Below are 14,302 nucleotides of genomic sequence, written 5' to 3'. Positions count from 1 at the left end.
ATTCAACCACCCGATTAGGAAGATCATTCCACAACTTGGTAACAGCTGGAATAAAACTTCTAGAGTACTGCGTAGTATTGAGTCTCGTGATGGAGAAGGCCTGGCTATTAGAATTAACTGCCTGCCTAGTATTACGAACAGGATAGAATTGTCCAGGGAGGTCTGAATGTAAAGGATGGTCAGAGTTATGAAAAATCTTATGCAACATGCATAATGAACTAATTGAACGACGGTGCCAGAGATTAATATCTAGATCAGGAATAAGAAATTTAATAGACCGTAAGTTTCTGTCCAACAAATTAAGATGAGAATCAGCAGCTGAAGACCAAACAGGAGAACAATACTCAAAACAAGGTAGAATGAAAGAATTAAAACACTTCTTCAGAATAGATTGATCACCGAAAATCTTGAAAGACTTTCTCAATAAGCCTATTTTTTGTGCAATTGAAGAAGACAGACCCCTTATATGTTTCTCAAAAGTAAATTTACTGTCGAGAATCACACCTAAAATTTTGAAAGAGTCATACATATTTAAAGAAACATTATCAATACTGAGATCCGGATGTTGAGGAGCCACCGTCCTTGACCTACTCACAATCATACTTTGAGTTTTGTTAGGATTCAACTTCATACCCCATAATTTGCACCATGCACTAATTCTAGCTAAATCTCTATTAAGGGATTCACCAACCCTAGATCTACATTCAGGGGATGGAATTGACGCAAAGAGAGTAGCATCATCTGCATATGCAACAAGCTTGTTTTCTAGGCCAAACCACATGTCATGTGTATATAGTATGAAAAGTAATGGGCCAAGAACACTACCCTGTGGAACACCGGATATCACATTCCTATAATCACTATGGTGCCCATCAACAACAACTCTTTGAGATCTATTACTTAAAAAATCAATAATAATGCTAAGAAACAACCCACCCACTCCCAACTGTTTCAGTTTGAAAACAAGGGCCTCATGATTAACACGGTCAAAGGCAGCACTAAAATCAAGGCCAATCATACGAACTTCCCGACCACAATCAAGGGATTTCTGTACAGCATTGGATATTGTAAGAAGGGCATCACATGCTCCAAGGCCTTTACGAAAACCAAATTGCAAACTAGGGAGTAGATGATTACCTTCAGCAAACCTATTAAGACGTTTTGCCAGAAGACGTTCAAAAACTTTAGATAATATGGGAGTTATGGAAATTGGGCGGTAATCAGTGGGACTTGAGCTACCACAAACACTACCCAAGACTAGAGAACAATTTGTTATTGTTATCATTGCAAATAAGCATAAAGTGTAGTGAAGTGTAGACAGGCTCTAAACCAAGACAGTGGAAGACCATGGTACAGAGGCTATGGCACTACCCAAGACTAGAGAACAATTTGTTATTGTTATCATTGCAAATAAGCATAAAGTGAAGTTAAGTGTGGACAGACTCTAACCCAAGACAGTTGAAGAAGACCATGGTATAGAGGCTATGGCACTACCCAAGACTAGAGAACAATTTGCTGTTGTTATCATTGTATATAAGCATAAAGTGTAGTGAAGTGTGGACAGACTTTAACCCAAGACAGTGAAAGACCATAGTACGGAGGTTATGGCACTACCCAAGACTAGAGAACAAATTGCTGCTTCCTCCGGTGCCTTAGATGATCGCGGAGGTAGCAGCAGTAGGGCATTCAGCGTTATCATCTGTGGTGGATAATGGGGGAGGATGGGCTGTGGCACCCTAGCAGTACCAGCTGAACTCGGTTGAGTCCCTTGTCAGGCTGGGAGGAACGTAGAGAGTAGAGGTCCCCTTTTTGTTTTGTTTCATTTGTTGATGTCGGCTACCCCCCAAAATTGGGGGAAGTGCCTTGGTATATGTATGTATCATTGTATATAAGGATAAAAGTGTATTGAAGTGTGGACACACGTGTTCATCATCATCGCTAAAAAAAAGCTAAGAAAAGGGAGAAAATTGACAACAGATTTAATGCTTTATTGAAGTAATGGGAGAGCAAAGAACAGCAATGAAAATCTACAGTAGAGGTTTTTTGCCAATTATCTGGATTACAACGTCATCAGAGGAATTATCACTGGAGGTTTTCACTTCATTATCTATAAATACAGTTATATAAACCTTTTGTACTTATCTCAAATGCTACCATATATACCTTTGATATTTTTTTTTTTTTTTTTGCGCTTACTAGTCTACTTCCATTAACAAAAAGTGAAGGGGCCTCTTATTCTAGTAAAGGACACTCCAGAATCAAACCATTGTTCTCTAGTCTTGGGTAGTGCCATAGCCTCTGTACCATGGTCTTCCACTGTCTTGGGTTAGAGTTCTCTTGCTTGAGGGTACGCTCGGGCATACTATTCTATCATTTCCCTTCCCGTTGTTTTTTAAAGTTTTTATAGTTTCTACTATCATTTCTCCTCCTCTTGCGTTTAAAGTTTTTATAGTTTCTATAAAAAATATCTATTCTAATGCTGTTCCTGCTCTTGAATTATTTTAATTATTAATTACTTTTCTTGTAATTTCCTTATTCCCTTTCCTCACTGGGCTATTTTTCCTGTTGGAGCTCTCAGGCTTATAGCATCCTGCTTTTCCAACTAGGGTTGTAGCTTAGCAAGTAATAATAATAATTAATATGTTAGGGGGATACCCCTTCAGTTAATTCCCTTTTCGGGTTACGATAAGAAAAGATAACTTTTTCCAGGACCGAAGAGAAAACGGGTTTGGGTGAATTGTCTGCCTAACGGCGCCTTACGGCTGAGTCCAATAATAATAATAATAATAATAATAATAATAATAATAATAATAATAATAATAATAATAATAATAGATATTTAATAATAATGATGATTGATGATGATGATGATAATTAATAGTAATAAATAATAATAATAATAATAATAATAATAATAATAATAATAATAAATCATCATTATCATCATCATGACTACTACTACTACTATTATTATTATTATTATTATTATTATTATTATTTATTACTATTAATTATCATCATCATCATCAATCATCATTATTATTAAATATCTAATATCATTATTATTATCATTATTATTATTATTATTGCTAAACTACAACCCTAGTTGAAAAGGCAAGATGCTATAAGCCCAAGGGCTCCAACAAGGATAGTAGCCCAGTGAGGAATAGAAATAAGGAAATAAATAAGCTACAAAAGACGCAATGAACAATTAAAATAGTTCAAGAACATTAAAAACATAAAAAAATAAATCTATTATATATAAGCATGCCACTGGCATTCTCCGATAAAGAATGTACGTCGTAACTTTAGTTACGATTTAAAAGATTTCAAAAAATCTTTAAAAATGGGAAATAAACATTAGAATTTCATCTTAAGGTCGTTGACAGTTTTCTATGACATCAGTGATGAAGGTTTTAGAAATTGTAGGATGAGTTAAAAAAAAAGAATAAAAATAAATAAATAAAAAATAAAAATAAAATAAAAAAAAGGCTTACAGATCACAGACCTAAATATAAAACGCAATCAAGAAATATCAATGTTGTCTAAATCGCTCCAACATTTTCCATTTAAATAATATTAAAAACAACGAAAATATGAAATATATAGAGAAGATTTTATCAAATTCTCTAACATTTTCCCCTTGAATAAGATTAAAAACAACGTAAATATGAAATATATAGAAAAGATTTTATTAAATTTTCTAACATTTTCCATTTGAATAATATAAAAAACAACGCAAATATGAAATATATAGAAAAGATTTTATTAAATTCTCTAACATTTTCCATTTGAATAATATTAAAATCAACGTAAATATGAAATATATAGAATAGATTTGTCTAAATCGCTCTATAAATTACCATTTGAATAATATTAAAAACATAAATATGAAAAAATATAAAAAAAAATTTGTTTAAATCGCTCTAAAATTTTCCTTTTGAATAATATTAAAAACAACATAAATATGAAAAATATAAAAAAGATATGTTTAAATCGCTCTAAAATTTTCCTTTTGAATAATATTAAAAACATAATAAAGATTTGATTAAATCTTGGAATTAGTCTTTGCAGGGAGTATTGCCATATCGAGATCTCCCACTAAAGGAGTAGCAATCGGAGTTTTTTTTTTTTTTGGGGGGGGAGGGAAATGAGAAAAATATTGAGAATAGAGGTAGATTGAAGGAGAGAACGAAGAGGCGTTGTTGTAGGCGTGGCTCTCTCTCTCTCTCTCTCTCTCTCTCTCTCTCTCTCTCTCTCTCTCTCTCTCTCTCTCTCTCTCTCTCTCGTCGTCGTCATCAGCTGCTATAAAGTGTGTGGAGAGCCACAGGGCCGATCATTCCCCCTCTCCTCGCCGACATGTTGGGTGGTTGTGTTGCGGTGCCAGTCCGTCTCCTCTTGTCCCTGCCTCTCCTCCTGTGCACCATCAACGCCCTGACGGCGCTCGTCCTCTTGCCCTCCGCCTCCCAGGCGCACGTCCTGCCGCGGCCGGAGGCCGAGGAGGTCTCGCCCCTCTTCAGATCGCTGCTGCCCAGGGCGCGAAGTGAGGAGTCTTTGGCGGCGACCGGTAAGTGATTCTCTCCTTTCCCGTCGGACACCTGTTGAGGTCCGGAAGGATTTTTTTTGGGGGGAAAGCGTAGGAGGTTAGGGTCCTTTCCACCTGTTGGAGGAAGCGGTGATCTTTCGGGTTTGGATGTGGGGAGGGAGGGGGACTTTAGAATTAAGTTTTCGGATCCTGTTGGTTGAGGTGGGACTTAAAACTAACACTTTCCGTCGGACACCTGTTGAGGTCCGGAAGGATTTTTTTTGGGGTGGAAGCGTAGGAGTTTAGGGTCCTTTCCACCTGTTGGTGGATGCGGGGAGGAAGGGGGACTTGGGATTCAAGTTTTTGGGTGCTTTTGTTAGCGGTGGGACTTAGGATTAAGTTTTCGGGTCCTGTGGGTTACGGTGGTACTTTAAATTAAGATTTGGGGGTCCTATTGATGGCGGTGGGACTTAAAACTAACATTTTGGATCCTATTTTTGGGACTTAAAACTAACATTTTGGATCCTATTGTTGGCGGTGGGACTTAAAACTAACATTTTGGATCCTATTTTTGGGACTTAAAACTAACATTTTGGATCCTATTGTTGGCGGTGGGACTTAAAACTAACATTTTGGATCCTATTGTTGGCGGTGGGACTTAAAACTAACATTTGGGGTCCTATTGATGGCGGTGGGACTTAAAACTAACATTTTGGATCCTATTGTTGGCGGCGGGACTTAAGATTTAAAATTCCAGACCCTATGGGTGGTGGGACGTTAAAATTCGTGATTTCTGAGCCTATTGGTGTCGGAAATTTTAGACTTGGGTGGCTTGAATTCAGTTAGCTTTTGGCAAATGAAAACAAATTCAGAATTGTATAGATACGCAAAGAAATATATATATATATATATATATATATATATATATATATATATATATATATATATATATATATATATATATATATATATATAATATATATATATATATATATATATATATATATATATATATATATATATATATATATATATATATATGTATATATATATATATATATATGTATAAATTATATATAAATGTATGTGTTTGTGGAGATATATACTGAATATTAATTTATAAACACATAAAATAATATGAACGTTGTACTTTCAAGCGAAAAATTAAACTTATTTCTTCATAAATAATTGCACAAGATTCTCTTAATAGTGTTACTCTGTTTTTTCATTTTACTTTCATATAAAATAACATTTTCATCTTTCCACCGATATTCCTAATAACTATAATTCCTATATAACATCTAAGAAGGATACTTCGAATAATAATTCATTTAATTCATCTAGTGAATTTTTCAAGATATTTGTCCATCCACCATCTTCTCCTCCTACGCCTATTGACGCAAAGGGCCTCGGTTTGATTTCGCCAGTCGTCTCCATCTTAAGCTTTTAATTCAATACTTCTCCATTCATCATCTCCTCCTACGCCTATTGACGCAAAGGGCCTCGGTTTGATTTCGCCAGTCGTCTCCATCTTAAGCTTTTAATTCAATACTTCTCCATTCATCATCTCCTCCTACGCCTATTGACGCAAAGGGCCTCGGTTAGATTTCGCCAAACGTCTCTATCTTGAGCTTTTAATTCACTACTTCTCCATTCATCATCTCCTCCTACGCCTATTGACGCAAAGGGCCTCGGTTTGATTTCGCCAGTCGTCTCCATCTTAAGCTTTTAATTCAATACTTCTCCATTCATCATCTCCTCCTACGCCTATTGACGCAAAGGGCCTCGGTTAGATTTCGCCAGTCGTCTCTATCTTGAGCATTTAATTCATTACTTCTCCTTTCATCATCTCCTCATTGATATATATTATTGCATGACCAATTCCATCAGCTAAAGTTAAAAGTGATTTGTTAAATGCTTATTTTTGTTTTTTTGGATTCGCGTGTTTCTTGTATAGACGAAGCGGAAGACTTTTTCTTTTAATATTTATAGATTTAACTGAAACTACACGTTTTTATTGTAAGATTATTATTATTATTATTATTATTATTATTATTATTATTATTATTATCAAAAGCTCAAGATAGGGACGGCTGGCGAAATCTAACCGAGGCCCTTAGCATCAATATGCGTAGGAGGACATGATGATGATGATCATTATTATTATTATTATTATTATTATTATTATTATTATTATTATTATTATTATTATTATTATTAGCCATGCTGCAAATCTAGTTAGTAAAGAAAAATACTACAAGACCCCAAAACAAGGAAAGCAGACAAGAAAAAAAAAAGATAAAAAAAGGAAAGGGAAACATAGAAACAAGAAATAAACAATATAATATAAATAGAAATAATAATGCTAAGCAGATAAGCAACGCATATAACACGAAACTATTCTCATATCAACCTACTCAACATGAAAACATTCGCTACTATTGTTCTCTAATCTTGGGTAGTGCCATAGCCTTGGTGCCATGCTCTTCCACTGTCTTGGGATAGAGTTCTCTTGCTTGAGGGTACATTCGAGCACACTACTCTATCTAATTCATCTTTCTCTTGTTTTGTTAGTTTTTATAGAATATATAGGAGATATTTATTATAATGATGTTACTTCTCTTAGAATATTTAATTTTTCCTTGTTTCCTTTCCTCACTGGGCTAATTTCCCTGATGGAGCCCCTGGGCTTATAACACCCTGCTTTTCCATCAAGGGTTGTAGTTTAGCAAGTAATAATAATAATAATAATAATAATAATAATAATAATAATAATAATAATAATAATAATAATAATAATCCTTCTAATGGCTTGAAAAGTTATATGAAATCACTTACTAAAAGATATTAAATTGGTTAAATTTCTCAAGATTTTATAAATTGTTTTTAGTTTTTTGAAATTTGCAATAATTAAACAGGATTTATTTTTAACTATTTAGAAACTTTCGGTGAATCCATTCGTTAGTCTTAAACGTATATCTATTAAGATTTTATAAATAGTTTAGTATCTTGAAATTTACAATAACCAAATAGGATTTATTTTAATCATTTAGAAACTTTCTGTGAATGCCTTCGCTAGCCTTAAACGTATATTTATTAAGATTTTATAAATAGTTTAGTATCTTGAAATTTGCAATAATTAAGACAGATTTATTTTTACTATTTACAAACTTTGTGAATGCCTTCGCTAGCCTTAAACGTATATTTATTAAGATTTTATAAATATTTTTGTTTTTTGAAATTTGCAATAATTAAACAGGATTTATTTTAATTATTTAGAAACTTTCTGTGAATCCATTCGTTAGTCTTAAACGTATATCTATTAAGCTTCTATAAATATTTTAGTTTCTTGAAATTTGCAATAATCAAACGGGATTTATTTTAATTATCTAAAAACTTTCTGTGAATGCATTCGTTAGTCTTAAACGTATATCTATTAAGATTTTATAAATAGTTTAGTATCTTGAAATTAACAATAATCAAACAGGATTTATTTTAATTATTTAGAAACTTTCTGTGAATGCATTCGCTAGCCTTAAACGTATATTTATTAAGATTTTATAAATATTTTAGTTTCTTGAAATTTGCAATAATCAAACGGGATTTATTTTATTATTTAGAAACTTTCTGTGAATCCATTCGCTAGTCTTAAACGAATATTTATTAAGATTTTATAAATATTTTTGTTTTTTGAAATTTGCAATAATTAAACAGGATTTATTTTTACTATTTAGGAACTTTCTGTGAATCCATTCGTTAGTCTTAAACGTATATTTATTAAGATTTTATAAATGATTTATAGTTTTTTGAAATTTGCAATAATTAAACAGGATTTATTTTAATTATTTAGAAACTTTCTGTGAATGCCTTCGCTAGCCTTAAACGTATATTTATTAAGATTTTATAAATATTTTAGTTTTTTGAAATTTAAAATAATTAAACAGGATTTATTTTTAACTATCAACAAACTTTCTGTGAATGCATTCGCTAGCCTTATACGTATATTTATTAAGATTTTATAAATATCTTAGTTTTTTGAAATTTGCAATAATTAAGACAGATTTATTTTTACTATTTATAAACTTTCTGTGAATGCCTTCGCTAGTCTTAAACGTATATCTATTAAGATTTTATAAATATTATAGTTTCTTGAAATTTGCAATAATTAAGACAGATTTATTTTTACTATTTACAAATTTTCTGTGAATGCCTTGGCTAGTCTTAAACGTATATTTGGTTTAGTATCTTGAAATTTACTATAATCAAACGGGATTTATTTTAATTATTTAGAAACTTTCTGTGAATCCATTCGCTAAACCTAATCACAACACTAAACACTAAAAATAACAGTTTCCCAAATTCGATCTTAAAATCCTGGTAATTTTTGTAAATAAACAACTTCAAATAATACTTAATCGACTTATCCGTATTCGTATTGTTAACGAATCAACAGAAAAAAACTGTGGTGCTCTATTGCTTGGTTCGCGAGTCGCTACGATCTACTTCTCACAATTCCATCTACTTGTAAAATGGGTCTAGATGCCTGGTAGCGTTAAGGCAGAGGTCTCCGTTCTTCTGAGACCATAACACCCAGAATAAAAAAAGTGGTGTGTGTATATGTATATATATATATATATATATATATATATATATATATATATATACATATATGTATAATATATTATATATATACATATATATGTATACACATATATATATATATATATATATATATATATATATATATATATATATATATATAAAGTACATTGCCATATTCCATTATTATGATAAAAAGGTTCCACATTGATGTAAGACGTGTATGAAAAAATTGTGTATTTTTGTAAATAACAAATTCGTTGCATAATCTACAAAAATACAGTTTCTTTAAACAGGTCTTACATTATTGAAGAACATTTTTAGCAAGTATATATATATATATATATATATATATATATATATATATATATACACATACACACACACACACATATATATATATATATATACATATATATATATATATATATATATATATATATATATATATATATATATATATATATATCTTTCTAAGTGAGAATACCTTATATTAGCCAAAGGATTTACCTATCGCCATGATTAGTAAAGCTGTACTATACTCAATTTTTTTTTATCTTAATGAGGCGCATTTGCACCGACTCGCAGCGGTGCCCTTTTAGCTCGGAAAAGTTTCCTGTTATCTGATTGGTTAGAATAATCTTGTCCAACCAATCAGCGATCCGGAAACTTTTCCCAGCTAAAAGGGCACCCCTGCGAGTCGGTGCAAATCTGCCTCACTAAAAAGAATTGACTATAGTCAGGCCCCACTCATACCAGGTTGGTTTAATGTGAGAGATCAGACTAAAGTCTCCCTCCATCACCATTCTGCGATGGCCAGCGTGGTGATGAAATGGCCAAACCCCAGAGATGAATGAGGACATGTCTAAGATCTTTGTCCTGCATTGGACTAGAAAACGGATGCATTTGTTGTTGTTGTTGTTGTTGTTTTACACACACGCACATACACATACATAAATACTTACATATATATATATATATATATATACATACTGTATATATAAATATATATAATATATACATATATATATATATACATATATACATATACACGCACACACACACACACATATATATATATATATATATATATATATATATATATATATATATATATATATATATATATATATATTTATACGTATATATATATATATATATATAAATATATACAAATGCATATATATATATATGTGTGTGTGTGTGTGTGTGTGTGTATGTGTGTGTTTAATAAACATTACGCGTGAATACAAAAATAGCTTGAAGGGTAATAATCATATTCGACCTATAATACAGAACCTAATTTCTAACAGAAATAGTTTCCCTTACATCAAATATCCCGGTAATGACAGTAATGGAATATAGACAGTGTCATCTCTGTCAATTCCGTCTACTGGTAACTCGAATTTTTTTTTACTAAAATCCAATGGATGTGCCAATCACATGTCCCATTTCGCTTTATAAGAGATAAAAAGAAATTTCTATGGAAAAGCGAGGGACATAATAGGATATGAACATATCAGACCATTAAAGGAATTCCAAAGTTTGGTAGCGTGAAGAAGCATTTAGCGGTGATGTCTTCTTGAGGTTTTCTCGAAATAAAATAAAAATAATGGATTAAAATCATCTAAAATATATTTTCTAATCATTTGCTAAAACTGCAAAGGATAGTCTTAGAGAGAGAGAGAGAGAGAGAGAGAGAGAGAGAGAGAGAGAGAGAGAGAGAGAGAGAAAGGGAGAGAGAGAGAGAGAGAGAATCAAAACGAAAAGCAGCATCAAGGCATTTTATTATAATTTTTTTCCTTTTTGTCCTTTGTTGCATCTATAGAATCTTTAAGAAAATATTATTTGAAGGTTTTGCTTAATAGTTTCCCTTTTGTGGGGGGGGGTTGGTGGGAGAGGGAAATTGGGGGAGGGGGGGTTGGTGGGGGAGGGAAATTGGGGGGCGGGGTTGGTGGGGGAGGGAAATTTGGGGGGGTTAGGCTGGTCTCAGTTAACCTTCTTGAACACGTACCTATTTGATAAGTCAATTAAACCCAACTTTTGATTGATGAATTTGATTCTCAATGTAATTCAACAATGATTTCTTGATAATCTTTTTAACTATATATTGTTTTACCCAATTAAATCTATCTATATACATACATACATATATATATATATATATATATATATATATATATATATATATATATATATATATATATATATATATATATATATATATATATATATATAGGCCTACCGATGAGTCTAGTTCTAAAATATTCTAATGGCATAAAAAACTACAAAACTAAGCCTAATGAAACAATTTTTTTTTTTTTTTTTTTTGCCATAATTTCTATTTATGGATATGTTATACTCAAGCAGCGAGAAAGGGCCGATTGGGCGGGCGCCTGGTTTGAAACGGATTCCCCCTTAAAATGAAATAAGGAATTCTAATCCTTACTGATATTGTACGAGCGGGAATAGAAAATAAATTCCTGATACTCAGGTATGCAACTGATATGCAACTTATCTTTTTATAATGAAACCATTTAGCGCCATGTTACTATAGTCAATTCTTTTTAGTGAGGCAGATTTGTGCGGACTCCCAGGGCTGCCCTTCAAGCTCGGAAAAGTTTCCTGCCCGCTGATTGGCTGGACAAGATAATTCTAACCAATCAGATAGCAGGAAACTTTTCCTTTTAGCTCGGAAAAGTTTCCTGCTCGCTGATTGGTTGGACAAGATAATTCTAACCAATCAGATATCAGGAAACTTTTCCGAGCTAAAAGGGCACCGCTGCGAGTCAGTGCAAATGTGCCTCATTAAAAAAAATTGAGTATATGGGAGAAAAAGATTAAAAATTGTTATTAGGGCTTTTAGACCAATAAGTCATGCTTACAGTGGACTGCGTGGTGTTTACTGTTGGCACTAAGCCTTGGGGTTAAATTATGGGTCTTTTCACGAGAACAAATGTTTGCGAAGCTGTTCTTTCCTTGATATCGAAACTTGACCGCTAAAATTAACTTTAAGTAGATTTATTTGTATTTTCTCATACATGTAGCTTTTATTTTTTAGATAAATAGCTTCTAATAATAGCTGACTAAGAAATTAGTTCGAACATTGGCGTTTGTAAACAATTAAACAATGAGAGTATGTATATATATATATATATATATATATATATATATATATATATATATATATATATATATAGATATAGATATATATATATATATATATATATATATATATATATATATATATATATATATATATATATATACACATACATATACATACATACATACATACATATAGATATACTGTATATATATATATATATATATATATATATATATATATATATATATATATAGTGTATATATATATATGTATATATATATATATATATATATATATATATATATATATATATATATATTTATATATTTATATTTATATATATATATATATATATATATATATATATATATATATATATATATATATATAAAAGAAACTCTGAGTTTAACAAACTTATTATTATTATTATTATTATTATTATTATTATTATTATTACTATTATTATTAATAATTGCTGCGCTACAACCCTAGTTGGAAATGCAACAGGGAAAATAACCCAGGGAGGAAAGGAAACAAGGAAAATTAATATAGTCTAAGAACAGTAACATTAAAATAAATATCTCCTATATAAACTATAAAAACTTCAACAAAACTAGAGGAAGAGAAATAAGATAGAACAGTGTGCCCGAGTGTAGCCTCAAGCAAGAGAACTCGAACTCAAGGCAGTGGAATACAATGGTACAGAGGCTATGGCACTACCCAAGACTAGAAAACAATGATTTGATTTCGGAGTGTCCTTCTAGAAGAGCTGCTTACCATAGCTAAAGAGTCTCTTCTACCCTTACCATAGCTAAAGAGTCTCTTCTACCCTTATCAAGAGGAAAGTGGTCGCTGAACAATTAAGAGTGCAGTAACCCCTTGGGTGAAGAAGAATTGTTTAGTAATATTTGTGTTGCCAGGTGTATGAGGACAGAGGAGAAATATTACTATCATTATTATTATTACTAGCTAAGCTACACCCCTAGTTGGCAAAGCAAGATTCTATAAGCCCAAGGGCTCCAACAGGGAAAAATAGCCCAGTGAAGAAAGGAAATAAGGAAATAAATAAACGATATAAGAAGTAATGAAAATTCAAATATTTCTAAAATATTAACAACATTAAAACAGATATTTGATATATAAACTATAAAAGGACTTGTGTAAGCCTATTCAACATAAAACATTTGCTGCAACTTTGAACTTTTGAAGTTCTACTGATTCAACTACCCGATTAGGAAGATCATTCCACAACTTGGTAACAGCAGGAATAAAACTTCTAGAGTACTGCGTAGTATTGAGCCTCATGATGGAGAAGGTCTGACTATTAAAATTAACTACATATCTGTTTTTGACGTTGATAATAGTTTATAGAGGACATATCTGTTTTGACGCTGTTACTGTTTTTAGTATGACATATTGTTAATTTATTCTCATCATGTATTTATTTCCTTATTTCCTTTCCTCACTGGGCTATTTCTCCCTGTTTGAGCCCTCGGGCTTATAGCATCTTGCTTTTCCAACTAGGGTTGTAGCTTGGCTAATAATAATAATAATAATAATAATAATAATAATAATAATAATAATAATAATACCTAATATTACGAACAGGATGGAACTGTCCGGGAAGATCTGAATGTAAAGGATGGTCAGAGTTATGAAAAATCTTATGCAACATGCATAATGAACTAATTGAACGACATTAATATCTAGATCAGGAATAAGAAATTTAATAGACCGTAAGTTCCTGTCCAACAAATTAAGATGAGAATCAGCAGCTGAACACCAGACAGGAGAACAATACTCGAAACAAGGTAAAATGAAAGAATTAAAACACTTCTTCAGAATAGATTGATCACCAAAAATCTCGAAAGACTTTCTCATTAAGCCATTTTTTTTTTTGTGCAACTGAAGAAGACACAGACCTAATGTGTTTCTCAAAAGTAAATTTGCTGTCAAGAATCACACCTAAAATTTTAAAAAGAGTCATACAATGTTAAAAAAAACATTATCAATACTGAGATCAGGATGTCGAGGAGCCACGGTCCTTGACCTGCTTAAATCATACTTTG

The 14,302-nt window shown here is 31.7% G+C and overlaps 1 protein-coding gene across 1 annotated transcript in view; it reads left to right on the top strand.

Annotated features, from left to right (window-relative positions):
- The first annotated feature begins 4,355 nt into the window (after positions 1 to 4,355).
- Positions 4,356 to 14,302, top strand: part of LOC137649774 (uncharacterized) — a 96,987-nt gene continuing 87,040 nt past the window's right edge. Inside the window, exon 1 of the mRNA XM_068382724.1 lies at positions 4,356 to 4,567. Coding sequence (XP_068238825.1) covers positions 4,360 to 4,567 — 208 coding nt within the window. The 5' untranslated portion in view covers positions 4,356 to 4,359. The remainder of the gene's footprint in view (positions 4,568 to 14,302) is intronic.

Source organism: Palaemon carinicauda, chromosome 11, assembly GCF_036898095.1.
Source record: "Palaemon carinicauda isolate YSFRI2023 chromosome 11, ASM3689809v2, whole genome shotgun sequence".
In the NCBI taxonomy this organism is placed as follows: domain Eukaryota; kingdom Metazoa; phylum Arthropoda; class Malacostraca; order Decapoda; family Palaemonidae; genus Palaemon; species Palaemon carinicauda.
The sequence above is the reverse complement of the archived record's forward strand: the minus strand, read 5'-3'. Positions and strand labels throughout refer to the sequence as shown.